This window comes from Nerophis ophidion, linkage group LG25 (assembly GCF_033978795.1).
Source record: "Nerophis ophidion isolate RoL-2023_Sa linkage group LG25, RoL_Noph_v1.0, whole genome shotgun sequence".
NCBI lineage: Eukaryota > Metazoa > Chordata > Actinopteri > Syngnathiformes > Syngnathidae > Nerophis > Nerophis ophidion.
The window spans coordinates 23,819,198-23,833,867 of NC_084635.1; the positions used below are offsets into that span (position 1 = coordinate 23,819,198).

The 14,670-nt window shown below is 41.2% G+C and overlaps 1 protein-coding gene across 3 annotated transcripts in view; it reads right to left on the reverse strand.

Moving 5' to 3' along the window:
- Positions 1-14,670, reverse strand: part of adamtsl5 (ADAMTS like 5) — a 130,421-nt gene that overhangs the window by 44,846 nt on the left and 70,905 nt on the right. For all 3 annotated transcript variants that reach the window (XM_061887559.1, XM_061887557.1, XM_061887558.1), the window contains exons 4-6: positions 11,595-11,655; positions 10,093-10,198; positions 4,943-5,070 (exon numbers count right to left, since the gene is read on the reverse strand). In XM_061887559.1, the coding sequence (XP_061743543.1) occupies positions 4,943-5,070; positions 10,093-10,198; positions 11,595-11,655 (295 nt within the window). The remainder of the gene's footprint in view (positions 1-4,942; positions 5,071-10,092; positions 10,199-11,594; positions 11,656-14,670) is intronic.

Consider the following 14,670-nt stretch of genomic DNA (forward strand, 5'->3'; position numbering starts at 1 on the left):
GAAGCGTAAAATACGACAGCGGAGACCCCGGACTGTTGAACGACTGAAGTTCTACATAACACAAGAATGGGAAAGAATTCCACTTTCAAATCTTATATAATTAGTTTCCTCAGTTCCCAAACGTTTATTGAGTGTTGTTAAAAGAAAAGGTTATGTAACACAGTGGTGAACATGCCCTTTCCCAACTACTTTGGCGCATGTTTCAGCCATGAAATTCCTAGTCGATTATTATTTGCAAAAAAAAAATAAAGTTTATGAGTTTGAACATCAAATATGTTGTCTTTGTAGCATATTCAACTGAATATGGGTTGAAAAGGATTTGCAAATCATTGTATTCCGTTTATATTTACATCTAACACAATTTCCCAACTCATGTGGAAATGGGGTTTGTACTTGTTTAAATGAAAAGTGCTTAACAAACAAAATATATTATAATAATGTATTATTTCTGGCAGGCAATGTGGCGTCTTACTCTGTTCATAGTTTGGCCGTGGGTGCGACATATACTCAGGAGCGACTTATGTTTGAATCTATTAACACAATACCGTAAAATATCAAATTATATTATTTAGCTCATTCACGTAAGAGACTAGACCAGTGGTTGTTAACCTTGTTGGAGGTACCGAACCCCACCAGTTTCATAGGCGCATTACCAGAAAAATAAAATGATTATTTTTTTTTTTTTCAAATTCAAGACAAAGTTATAGGTTTTTGGTAACACTTTAGTATGGGGAACATATTCTAAGTAACACAGACTTAATTTAGAGTTATTTGGACACTAGGGGAACATCATTCAAAGTTATTTGGACACTAGGGGAACATATTCTAAGTAATAAAGACTTAATTTAGAGTTACTTGGTTAGGGTCAGGGTTAGACGGTTAGGGTTATAATACGGCCATGCCGAATAAGTACTTAATAATGACTAGTTAAGAGCCAATATGTTACTAATTTGCATGTTAAGAAGCAACTAAATAATGGTGAATATGTTCCCCATACTAAAGTGTTACCATGTTTTTTTACTGGTGCACAAAATGAACCGTCCAAGAAAAAAAGCTTGTTCAAACAACAAAACCAACACAGTGCATTAGTCAGTTGTTGTGGTATCCGTAATACGCTGATAGGGAGAAGTTTGTATTTACACGGTGAGTCGGATGTGTTTTGACCTCCGCCGAACCCCTGAAGCCGGCTCACCGAACCCTTAGGGTTCGATCGAAGCCAGGTTAAGAACCACTGGACTAGACGTATAAGATTTCATGGGATTAAGCGATTAGAAATGACAGATTGTTTGGTAAACGTATTAGCATGTTCTATATGTTATAGTTATTTGAATGACTCTTACCATAATATGTTACGTTAACATACCAGGCACCTTCTCAGTTGATTATTTATGCGTCATATAACGTACACTTATTCAGCCTGTTGTTCACTATTCTTTATTTATTTTAAATTGCCTTTCAAATGTCTATTCTTAGTGTTGGGTTTTATCAAATAAATTTCCCAAAAAAATAAGACTTATACTCGAGTGCGACTTATATGTTTTTTTTCCTTCTTTATTATGCATTTTCGGCAGGCGCGACTTATACTCCGGAGTGACTTATACTCCGAAAAATATAGTATATATTTTTACAATTTAAAGCAGAAAAAGAAAGTATGCAATACTTCATTTACTCCAAAACCAAATCTTGCAATCACACATTCCAGAGGTCTCAGACACGCCCTTTGCCCTGACCCCCAAAACCTGATCAGTAGCACCATGGGCACATTTCATTCAATTCTGGATTGCTGGTGCCATTTTGTAGCAGAGCCAATTGTCAAGCTGAGACTTGGATTTGGGTTGTTTCTTCGATGCAGAGAATGTTTGGAACGAGCCAGGCGTGGACGTGAGTACATGTTTAATTTATTTAATAAACAAACAAACATAAAAAAGGCAAACGAAGGACGCGCTCAATGTTTGATAATAAACTACTCAAAACAAAACTAGCACAATGGCATGACTAAAGACACGAAACAAAAGCTTGCACTGTGGCATAAAAACAAAACTTACTCGGACAGGGACATGGGGCATAGATCAATGGCATAGAAGGCATAGAAGGTGCTCGAGGGCTTGAAGGAAGTGCAGCATGGATAGGCTGAAAAAGAATGGCTTAAATAGCAGCTGTGATGATTAGTGACAAACAGGTGTGAGGCTGAGGACAGGGACATGGTTAAGAGACCAGGTGAAACTAATGGGTTGGCATGGAGACGAAAACAAACCAGGAAGTGCAAAGACAGAACTAAATGTCCAAAAAACTAACCATAACATGACGAAACATGGCAAAAAACAAAACATAATCTACAGGCGTGACACCAATGTTCTTTGTTTAATACTATTTGTATAATATTAATGTCAATGCGTATATTTAAGTTTACCAGACAACATAATTTCCCCAAAAATTATATTCTATTACAAAAAAAAACAATGGGGCCCAGGCCAAACTTTGGACACGCCTGACTAAAATGCTGCTTTTAGATTGCATATCATTTGATATAAGGCAATACAACCTTTAACCTTCTGTTTCAAAATCTCTACTGTAGTTTATGTATTATGACGTGCTTGTTTTTACGTTTGCTTCACCCTGTCATTTTCTTATCTGACAACTTTTATTGAAAAAGACAGGACAGCAGCAAGGGGCCCGACAAAGAAAGCTGGTGGCGCTCTATAAATTCCAAAGTACAAAGATGGTTGTGTGGGGAATAATGTTGCTAAACACACAAAATCAGCCTCCATCTCTTAGGTTGTAATGTAAACCAATCAAGGGGGAAGTTCTCAGGTTCCAAAGCAGCAATTTAGGAGCCCTATAATCAAGCTCCTAAGGCCTTAAGTACATAAAAAAAAACGCTAAGGATCTCTGTGTGTTTTACAGGAAATGAATGTTGTCAAGGTTACAGTTGTTTAGGAGTGAGGGATGGTCCGATCCATATCGAGTGTCTATTGACGTATGTTGTTTGTATTTGCCAAGAATGTCCGTTATTTTCAAATGCAAATGTTCAGTTTTTTTTTGTTCTGTAGAGTTTAAACGTGGCATTTTCCATACAGTATATATTATGCACATATAAAAGAAGGTTTATGGATCGGCAGATAAACAACGCTGCTGTATCGGTAACTAACACATGAGAAAGTGGTATTAAGCCATCTCTTTTAGCAACAAAAGCCAATCTAAAATACACAATATGCATATCTACATTTGGATTGCCATTTCAGTATCGTTCTTGTTTCACAACTGTCGGCATAAGAAATTACCGTATTTTTTTGACTATAAATCGCAGTTTTTTCATAGTTTGGCCGGGGGTGCGATTTATACTCCGGAGCGACTTATGTGTAAAATTATTAACACATTACCGTAAAATATCAAATAATATGACTTATTTCATTCGCGGAAGAGAAGAAGAAAACGTCAGCAATCGCCACACACACGTCAACCAATAAGAATTCGGCGGGACATGGTCATGGCAGAAGTGTATTGTGGGTCATGGAATGTTAACTGCTAAATGCTATATGCTACTGCCGTAGCTATTCAAGTGGATCATTTCAACGTTGGCGGTAACTTATAAAAACTGAGAAGGGCTGAACAAAAATTGCACCGAAAAGAAAATCATGTACTGCAGATTACACAATACAAAATAATATTACCTATCTCATTCGCGGAAGAGACCAAGAAAATGTCAGCAATCGTCACACATACGTCAACGAATAAGAATTCGGCGGGGGAGGGTCATGGCAGAAGTGCATTGTGAGTCATGGAATGCTAACTGCTATATGCTACATTTTACTGCCGTAGCTATTAAAATGGATAATTTCATCGCCTGTTGTTCACTATTCTTTTTTTATTTTAAATTGCCTTTCAAATGTCTATTCTTGGTGTTGGATTTTATCAAATAAATTCTCCCCAAAAATGCGACTTATACTCCAGTGCGCCTTATATGTTTTTTTCCTTCTTTATTAAGCATTTTCGGCGGGTGTGACTTATACTCCGGAGAGACTTATACTCCAAAAAATACGGAATATAAAGAATAGCAGTTTAAATTTTTTTTAAATCTAAAAATAGATTTTATTTTTTTTTAATCATTGAATGTAGAAAATTATGCATTTTTTTAGAATTGAAATTGATAAAAAAATAGTGATTTTGGAGGGCAGCACGGTGGACGAGGGTTTGGTGCATCTGCCTCACAATACGAAGGTCCTGAGTAGTCTTGAGTTCAATCCTGGGCTTGGGATCTTTCTGTGTGGAGTTTGCATGCCATCCCTGTGACTTTTTGGGTTCCCTCCGGGTACTCCGGCTTCCTCCCACCTCCAAAGACATGCACCTGGGGATAGGTTGATTGGCAACACTAAATTGGTCCTAGTGTGTGAATGTGAGTGTGAATGTTGTCTATCTGTGTTGGCCCTGTGATGAGATGGCGACTTGTCCGGGGTGTACCCCGCCCTCAGCCCGAATGCAGCTGAGATAGGCTCCAGCGAACCCCCGCCACCCCAAAAGGGACAAGCGGTAGAGAGTGGATGGATAGCGATTTTGGATGTTTGAGCACCCCACTGACCACAGAGAGGTGTCGTCTTCAGCAGCTGGAGTCTCCTTCCCTGATACTATGAACTAGGCTACAGCCCATAAAACCAGCAATGGGGATGTGTCAAAGGCTATATGGGAGAATAAAAAAAAACTGTTGGGTACTGTCAGGATGATTACTTTATCGCTGCGATCATGGGTTGATTTCCAGTCTATATTGACATCTCTGACAAAGAGGCCTGAAGGCAGAAGCAGCTGTGAACTTTTCCTCAAAAACAGAGTAGTAAAGATCAATGAAAGCTTGATATGCATGAAGAATGCACTCTGGCCCTTACGCACAACATGGCGTTGGCTTGTAAAGATAGTATCAGTCAAAGCGTTGACACAAGTTTGCTCTCACCAGACAGCGTCCGTTGACACACACGGCTCCAGGCTCTTTGTCGCAGGCGGTGCCGTCGAGCACATGACCAAAGTTGTAGTAGAAGTTATGACCCAAGGCCAAGCAGCTGAGCTCACAGGGGTTGGCGCCTAGCAGGGGAGATGTTCAGTCATTGGCACAGTGGTTTATTGGTGGAAAAACAGGCAAGGTCAAGTGTGACAGACAGAGGGGATTTGGAGGTGAGAGTTGAGAAAGACTAAAAAAACATGTAAAATGCCTCAATGAGCATAAGGTGCGGGACTGCCATCAATGCCGTGCTTGAGGTTACAGCAGACTGGTGCAAACCTGGCAAGTTTTTATAGCATCACGGAGAGGACAGTAAAATTCTTTGTGCTAGTATATTATTTATAATTCTATTTTCCAGGCAAATCATACACTGCAAAAACTGAAAGCTAAGTAATAATATTTTTGTATAGATTTATTTAAACTAACAGCAAATAAACATTCTGCATGTTAGATTTATTTTTTTAGCATTAGCTCTTTGTAAAAATGTTTATTTACATTATACATTTATGCTCATTTTCCTGTTACAAGGTTCACAGTGTCTTGGCTGAATGAGCAGGTATCGGACACCTCAGTCTCCTTGGACGTATCCTCGCTCATCCATGCGGACTGGACACTGGCCGAGTGTTGGTTGGCGACCGAGAGTGGAGTCGGCTCTCTTGGTTGCTTTGTTGGGTCTGCTCCTGTCTCTGGCCATGCTCCTCCCCCCCAGCAGACGTCGGCGTGGAACACCGCTGTGGCCACCACAGTGTATATGTTTCTTTTACTTTTTGTTCATAGCTGTTTGTAGAAGTGGCTGGTTGCATCAGCTCTGCTACTTTAATGTCCTTAATGTCCTTTGTGTTCTTTGATGTTTCCCTCTTACACACATGTAAGAGGGATGTGCTCTATGGCTATGAGTTATTTTTTTCCCTTGGCCTCAGTCTGGACCCCCTCTCCTGGGGCACAGGCTTAGACCGATTTTTTAATTTAATTTTATTTCATTTTAATCTTTTATTTTTTCTCCCATTCCCCCCCACTTGTTTAACTGTTGCAAAGCTGTGTCATCAACACTCACAAGTATAAAACTACTTTTTAAAAGTAATAATTTCTTATTTCAAGCATGAAAAAAAAATCATGACTTTGACACAAGTGTGTCTCATAATGAAAAGAGATGACAGCCCAATAGACTTTGCTGTTGTATTTTTAATGAAACAATAGAAAATACGTACTGATATAGTAGTACAGTTGTTAATAGTGAGAATATACTTATTTTAAGGTATTTTTGGGTTCATTGAGGTTAATTAGTTTTACTTGTTCTGGAAAGTCTTGACAAGTCAAATTTTCTTGTTCTATTGGCAGATAATTTTGCTTAGTTTAAATAAAATACCTCTATTTTTTGTATTTTTTTTTTCTTTTTGTTGAACCCTGACTTTTTGCAGTGTATACTTTTCTGTTTCCATAATTCCAATGAAACTCATTTGTCGGTCCCCCTTATGTCAATAACACGTTTGTCGACCAACTTCATCAAGTCCCAGTTCACTGTCCTCATATCGAATATAGACACACAGGGTCGACCACATTTGTCAATGTCAAATTTGAGAGCTAAATGGGTAATTTATTTGTAAAATGTCTCTGTGTATGTCGATTTGTGTTGTAGTATTGTTAGTAGCTTCATCTTCATCGCGAAGCAGCTTGAAACAACAACAGTAAGACAAAATACAATTATGCAGGTATTAACCTAAAATAAGCAATAACAATAACCAAAATAAACAATTTTTCATTTTTATTGTTAGCCACTAGGGTTCTGCGATTTTGACCATATACGTTATAAATATGAATTTAGCCGATTATAGAGCTTTTTTTACTATCGTTATATCTTGATAATGCATGAAGACGACAGATTTTTGCTTTGTCCCACAAACGCGTCCTTAGCGCAACGGAGCATTCTTGCTAGCGGATAATGTCCATCCATAAAGCCATTTCTTAATAAGTAATCCTTGCCTCCATGGCCGAAAATAAACTACGTTTCTTGCAAGCATCCTCCCTGAACGACAAGTAACAGCTAAGTATGCTACATGATACACACTGTGGGAGGGTATGCTAGCTGCAAACCAGAGCTTTTGAATGTAAACAAAAATGGGTAATGTAACCAAGTAGTATAGTATCAGGTCGATACCACAGTAGCTAGATCAAGAATTCCTACGATCCAATAAACTTTTGTCATTTTTGTTATTGTTTACAAACTCAATAAATACGTCTCTCGATATGGGAGGGCTTTAACGACAAATATCAAAGCCATCCATCCATCTTCTTCCGCTTATCCGAGGTTGGTTCGTGGGGGCAGCAGCCTAAGCAAGGAAGCCCAGACTTTCCTCTCCCCAGCCACTTCGTCCAGCTCTTCCCAGGGGATCCCGAGGCGTTCCCAGGCCAGCCGGCAGACATACTGTATTCTTCCCAACGTCTCCTGGGTCTTCCCCATGGCCTCCTACCGGTCGGACGTGCCCTAAACAACTCCCCGGGGAGGCGTTCGGGTGGCATCCTGACCAGATGCCCGAACCACCTCATCTGGCTCCTCTCAATGTGGAGGAGCAGCAGCTTTACTTTGAGCAGAGCTTCTCACCATATCTCTAAGGGAGAGCCCCAAACAAATTTCGGACGCTTTTACCCGTGATCTTGTCCTTTCGGAGGGGTGAGTCTCTGAGAGAAGTCACGGCAGCTGCAGGAGGACGCTGGCTCCGCTGATCTCCGGTAAGAGGCGACTTGTTTCCACAATTTTCTCACCGAAAACTGCCGGTTGACATGTAGTTGGCTTGACCGCTCTGATCCATTGTAAAGCTTCACCTCCGGGAATTTTAAACAAGGAAACACCGTATGTTTGTGTGGCTAAAGGCTAAAAGCTTCCCACCTCCATCTTTCTACTTTGACTTCTCCATTATTAATTGAACAAATTGCAAAAGATTCAGCAACACAGATGTCCAAAATACTATGTAATTGCACGATGAAAAGAGACGACTTTTAGCCATAAGTGGTGCTGGGCTAACATGTCCCCTCCAACCAATAACGTCACAAACACGCGTCATCATACGCGTCATCATTCCGCAACGTTTTCAACTAGTCAAGGGTGTACGCCGCCTTCCGCCCGATTGTAGCTGAGATAGGCACCAGCGCCCCCCGCGACCCCAAAGGGAATAAGCGGTAGAAATGGATGGAAGATGGACTTCAGTTTCTTCCCACAATCAAAAATATGTATATTAGGTTCTTTGGATACTGTAAATTGTCCATAGATCTGAATGTAAGTGTGAATGATTGTTTTTCTTGGCCCTGCGAATGACCCTGCTACTTTGAGTTAGCTTGTCCAAGAGATAGTCCATTGTACGTTAACATTAAGCAAGCGGCATTACAGCTCAATCTTCATCCTCCATAATTTTTTCCCTTTATTCCAAATTGTACTATTCATCTAACGTCATTCCTACATGTAAGTGCACTTCATGTGTATATATAATAGGGGTGTAACGGTAAGTGTATTTGTATTGAACCGTTTCGTTACGGGGGTTTCGGTTCGGTTCGGAGGTGTGTTAGGTAGCGCACCGCACGTTGTGTAAACAATGCAGAGCGAGGCACAACACACGGCAGGCTAGCAGCGACCGGGCTAGGACAACATGCAAAAGCCAGAGCTGGAAGACCTTCCTGCCTTGTTAACATCTCCCGTTTGGGAACACTTTGACTGCGCGGTGCGATACAACAATGGAGGACGGAGGTTTGCCGACATTGTTCAGCAGCAGCAGGGTACACTTCTGCCAACACGTCAAACATGCTAACTCCTTTGGAGCGTCACCATCGCATTCAAGCAGCCTCTCCTCGGCGAGTCAGCCAGGGCTGAAGCAATAACAAATGTTTTTATAGCAGCAGATTTAGGACCATCCATCCATCCATTTTTTTACCGCTTGTCCCATTTGCAGGGGGTTGCTGTATTGCATTAAAAACTAGATTTTGACCAACTTCTATGGTGGAAGAACAATAAGCCCATATATTCTCTTACTGCCAAGTTAGCCAGGCTAAAACACCCCATTAAGTTGAAAAATTTAATGGGGTGTTTTATTTTGACTTAGTAAATATTGACTTACTAAGACAAAATAATGACACACATAGTAAATATTGTCTTACTAGGACAAAATAATGACATACTTAGTATCTCAAGTAACTAAGACTGTTTTGTTTTTACATTATGGAAAAAATAAAGAGATATATATTGTATATTTTACTTGTCCGCCCGGCACGGGCAAACGGACGGAGAGACACCTTAACAAACAAATATTCTGGAGGAAACACTGGGCGTGAGAATATAACGCAAAAAATGCATTGTACAGATAAATAAATGAATATTAGCAAGTTCTCTATAGTAATTCAATTCAGGGGCGAGCAAAATTTCTGTAGTGACTAAAAATAATTCAGGCATGACATTGTTTTCCAACCATGGGAATGAACGTTTGAAAGACAGTACTGAGAAGAAGCGAATAATATTAATTTACTTAAATAAAGAAATCATCAAAATTCATGACAGAGCGTGTATCCAACACGGCAAAATGATTCAAGCATAGCACTGCTATATGCAGCATACTGATAAATAATGCCAGCCGAAGACATTAGAATTATACCTAAACGGAAGATACGTATCCATGAAAGATGGAGAAGCTGCTGATGGTGTGTTTGCCGTAGAAGCAGCTCGGAGGAGATAATGCTGTACATTATTACTACGATATTTCATAAAACTACTGTAGTTATTTGTCGTACATTGCATTGTAAATACAATATTTGTATTTCAAAGTTTGTTTTACTTTGTAAAAGGCATGGTACATGTTAAAATTATGCTGGGTTTTTTGTAGGAGGGGGAACGCAACGAGTAAATTGATTTCAATGGCCGAAGTTGATTTGAGATACAAGTATTTTGAGTCACGAGAACCACGTGAATTGAGGTAATGTATCAGAACTTGTTATTTCCCTTGAGGGATTATAATGATGTTAGTAAAACAAAAAATATGCCCATAGTGAAAGGTAAAAATATTAATGTTAATAGGGTTTGTTGAAAATGAGTGCTGTAAAGTGGTTTTGTAGGTTGCGATGCTGACCTCCATGAAAAGTTTTCCATCTGAATGAGTTCCCTGCCACCAACTGTCTGCCATTGAAAGCAGCACACTGCATCTCTCGGAAGTCTTCTGAGCCTGGAGGGCACTCCTGCACGTGGCACACATACATTAAGGTTATTATTGAATTAGTATCATCTACTAATTGCATATGATGGTCAATCCGAACCCAGAAAAAATTCTACTCAAGGCTAACTTTAAGATAAAGCTTCTCAGAACAACACGACAGTCAGAATTTCCCACAATACAACCAGATTTTTGTAGCGTGCAGACAACACGTCTTGGATTGGTGTCTATGACCAGGGGTTTGAAATGAATCACTTGGATCCAAAGTGTAACTTTCACTCACATTCAAACATCCTAAAACATGCTTCAACCCATCAGCGAGATCCTCTACAAGTACGGGCCACAGTGATCTCATGTGCAAACACATACTGTACACACGTAACTCTGCACATTTGAAACACACAGTAGCTGCTCGGACATCGGAGCTCTGCAGTGAATACAAAGATTAGTGAGTGAAATTCCGGGTTACACCCTAAAGGGTCCCAAAATTAACAATACCCCTTAAAGCAGCACTAATCAAATGTTCTACCTTCAGAAAATATTTTCAGCACCCCTGGGATAATACATCAACTTACAACTAGTTGTATGACACCTCTGTCGTGGCCTGAGGGGGTCTGTATCACTTTCACTGGCACTTAGCTACTTTGAGAAGGGCGGCAGGAACCCTGCCCCACAAAGAACTACAAATGTGCTGACTTGATCACAGCATACGTCATTTACTCCTTTCCCCATTCGTTAAAAAGACGGAAGTCAATGAGAACGCTTACGTGCCGCCAGAAAACTAAAAGAAGATGAAGAATGCCTACGTCCAATTACTGCTATAATGGCAGAAGCTACAAAACAACTAAAGAAGCAAAAAGGGATTAAAGGACAATCAAGGATGTACATTGGCCTGGCTTTCAATTGCTGGTGAGAGTTCAAAGACGAGAAGGGAATTTCGACTCCTGCAGCCTTGGCTCTTTTCCTGCTACAGTAAAAAGTTACTTTTGATGCTAAAACCAGAATGATAATGCTAATGTAAGCTATCAGACATTTGCGTGGTAGCAATAAATATCCACCAGCTTGATAGTTTGCAGTTTCACACTGACATGACCTGACAACTCAAAAGTACTGTATAAAGAAAAAACAACGCAATACAAATACAAAGTTTGAGTAAAATATTTAGGTTCCCACTGAAGAAAGAGCAGTCATACTGAATCAATGTGGTATTTTTGTGTTGCTGAATGTGGTCTTTCGTCTGGCAAAACACTGTCGCTTTGGTCCATTGGCACCACCGAAATCAAACAAAACCAAAAGTTTTTAGGTGGGGATTTAACACATTTACATGATCAACTTCAAAAATAAACATCAACAATTGTCTGAACATTTTTTGCATTGAAAAATAAATTTTATACAGTGTGGAAACCTTTCCGCTGAATGACCTTGGTGTTGCAGATCTTGTACTGTCTGGGATCCCCTGCACATGGTCCACCCACTGGGTATCTGTCAAAAGGTAAAAAAATGACAACATGAATCTTTCATAATCATTTAACTCGCCAAGGCAATTGATTTTAATTATTGTCAAAGATAAGCAGGACATGAAAGTTCTCAGATTTTTGAAGGGCATACAGTACAAGAATTTAAGAATTTTTTTTGTTTGTTTAATTCTTATTTAATCCTAAACAAAAATATCAAACATGGAATGGTTTTTTTTTTTCTTAAATGTTGACCCCTTTGAAGGTTTTTTAGATCGGACAATATCACAGATTAGTAAAGTAACTCATACGTTTTTTTTTTACAATTCTCCATCTATTACATTGGAAAGTTTGTGGAAGTTTAAAGGCTAGATCTACCAACATCCACGACTCCTCTGGCCACTACTGGTTTATGATGTGCCAATGACCACCACCGAGTACCTTATCCTGCTGAAGTGGTTGGGCTTACCGCAAAGCCTTATCAACATTGCGTTGTATGGGAGGAACAACAAACTGCCCTTCTGTAGTCTGACGGAGGAGTTTATGTTTACCTGAGCAAGAGAGGTGCTGCTGTATATGGACTCCAGTCACACCAAAGTCTCCTCGGCCGGCAAAAAATTAAGAACCGTCAGTAAAATGGAAGGCTCACGAGGCTGTCGACCAGGCTGAGACCCGCTTCCAACACAGCGAGCCGGTGGGAACAGTGGAATCCAAACGGGTAGGTCTCTGGAGCAATCCAAGACCTCGCTACAAGGCTTAGGGAAAGGAAAGGCATCAGCTGAACCAGAAGGAGCTGACCTGAAAATATCGTGGACAGAGCTATGGCGATCTGAGCCACACCGGATCAAATTCCTCATCCAGTCAGTATATACAAAGCCGTCCAACTTCTCCCACTGGTGCTTGGCTGAGAATGCACTGCGTCCTCTCTGCCAGAAAGCTGGCTCGCTGGCAAGGGCTGGTCAAAGGTAAAGGGGGACAAGCTCTACCGCTGGCGCCATGACCAAGTGCTGCGGGTCGCCTTTGTTAGGGCTGGGGAAAAGCCTAGCAGGGGGGCTGCTGGCAACAGCTCATGACTGGCACCTGAAGGAGACAGCTCTGATTCTCCCAGAACATCGCAGTGACCAAACTCAGGCCAGACATGGTGCTGGTGTCAGAAACAAAAAGGCAAGTGGTCCTGTAGGAGTTGACTGTTCCCTGAGAAGACAGGCAGGAGGAGGCTTTTGAGAGGAAGTATGAGGAGCCTACATCGTGACACCCTATGGAAGATTGTTGGGGCCTATGGAGTTCCTCCAAAACTGGTCACTCTCATAGGGATGTTCTACCATCACTTTGAATGCAGCGTCATTGTTAATGGTGAGCCATTACATGGTTCACTGTGGAGTCTGGTGTGCGGCAAGGATGTACTATTTACCCCATTCTCTTCCTGATTGCAATAGACTGGGTCATGCGTAATATAACTGACAGACCCAGGGGTACCCAGTGGACTTTGTTCTCCCAACTTGAAGATCTAGATTTTGCTGATGATCTTGCTGCCCTTGCACCAAAGCACATCCATCTGCAGAAGAAAACCGACAGACTCACTGCTCCCCTCACCTCCCAGGGGGTGATCAGGGGTGATGGGTCAAATGCAGAGAATAATTTCGCCACACCTAGTGTGTGTGTGACAATTGGTACATTAACATTTTAACTCTAAAGACTGAACAAATTCACCCAACAGGTAGGCCTGAACATTAATGTGTCCCAAACACAAGTGATGTGCATTAATGCCACTCCAGCTGTACCAATCACAGTGAATGGACACACAATCGACTATGTTGAGGACTTTACCTATCTGGGAAGTCTTGTCAGTAAGGACAACTCTGCACAAAAGGACATTAGAGCAAGACTCGGAAAGGCACAGGGTGCTTTTGCTAGGCTAAACACCATCTGGAAGTCTAAGCAATATGGCTTAAGAACAAAGGTTCGACTTTACAACAGTAATGTAAAATCTGTATTGTTGTATGGCTCGGAGTGCTGGCGAGTAACATGCTACGACATGAAATCTTCTGACCCGAGAAAATATCCGATGCACATCCATACAAGAAGACCAAGTGCCACAGTGTGGTGCTAGAGATCAAATGCCGCCGATTCCAATGGCTTGGGCATGTTTTCAGGATGGACCAAGACCGCATCCCCAAGATTGCACTACGTTGGGACTCCACCTGGGAAAAGGAAGCAAGGCCGGCCCAAGAACACGTAGAGGAGAGGATTAAGTAAGTAAGTATGAGGAGCTGGCAGGCTACTGGTGACACAGGAGATGAAGGACCCATTGTAAACCTTTCGAGGTTGGGTGCAAAGGACTTGTGGCCAATCTCTCATCAGGGCACTCAAGATGTTGGGAGTGAATGACTGAACAAAAGACATCACTGTCGCATGGGCATGTACACGGAGTACCATTATTTCTTTTTAGTACGGGTGCCTAATTGGGTTGGTCCAGGAGAACCAATAAGATTCTGGGCAAATGATACGGCTATTGGTATTTTTCTATCCAGCTGACATGACACGCGCGCCTGCTGTCACATTTATTTTAGATGCCGCTGCAAGGCATTAATGAAAACACAAGTAGGAACAAAAGCTCCTTAGACACAAGCCAGGACTTGATCACCACAGCCGAGGCGCCTGGGCAAGGGTGTCTGATGCTGTGAGACCCGAAACGTCCTGTGAACCCAGGATACATTACTGAGGAAGTGTCTGAATTGCACCAAAGCGAACTTTCATTTATTTCGGACAGGGCACATTAATGAAAAATCTGCTGTTCATACTGAATCAGATTTAACTGTGAAAATCCTCAGTCGAAGACGGCCTTAACGGGCGGTTTAGCTCGGTTGGTAGAGTGGCCGTGCCAGCAACTTGAGGGTTGCAGGTTCGAGTCCCGCTTCTGCCAACCTAGTCACTGCCGTTGTGTCCTTGGGCAAGACACTTTACCCACCTGCTTCCAGTGCCACCCACACTGGTTTGAATGTAACTTAGATATTGGGTTTCACTATGTAAAGCGCTTTGAGTC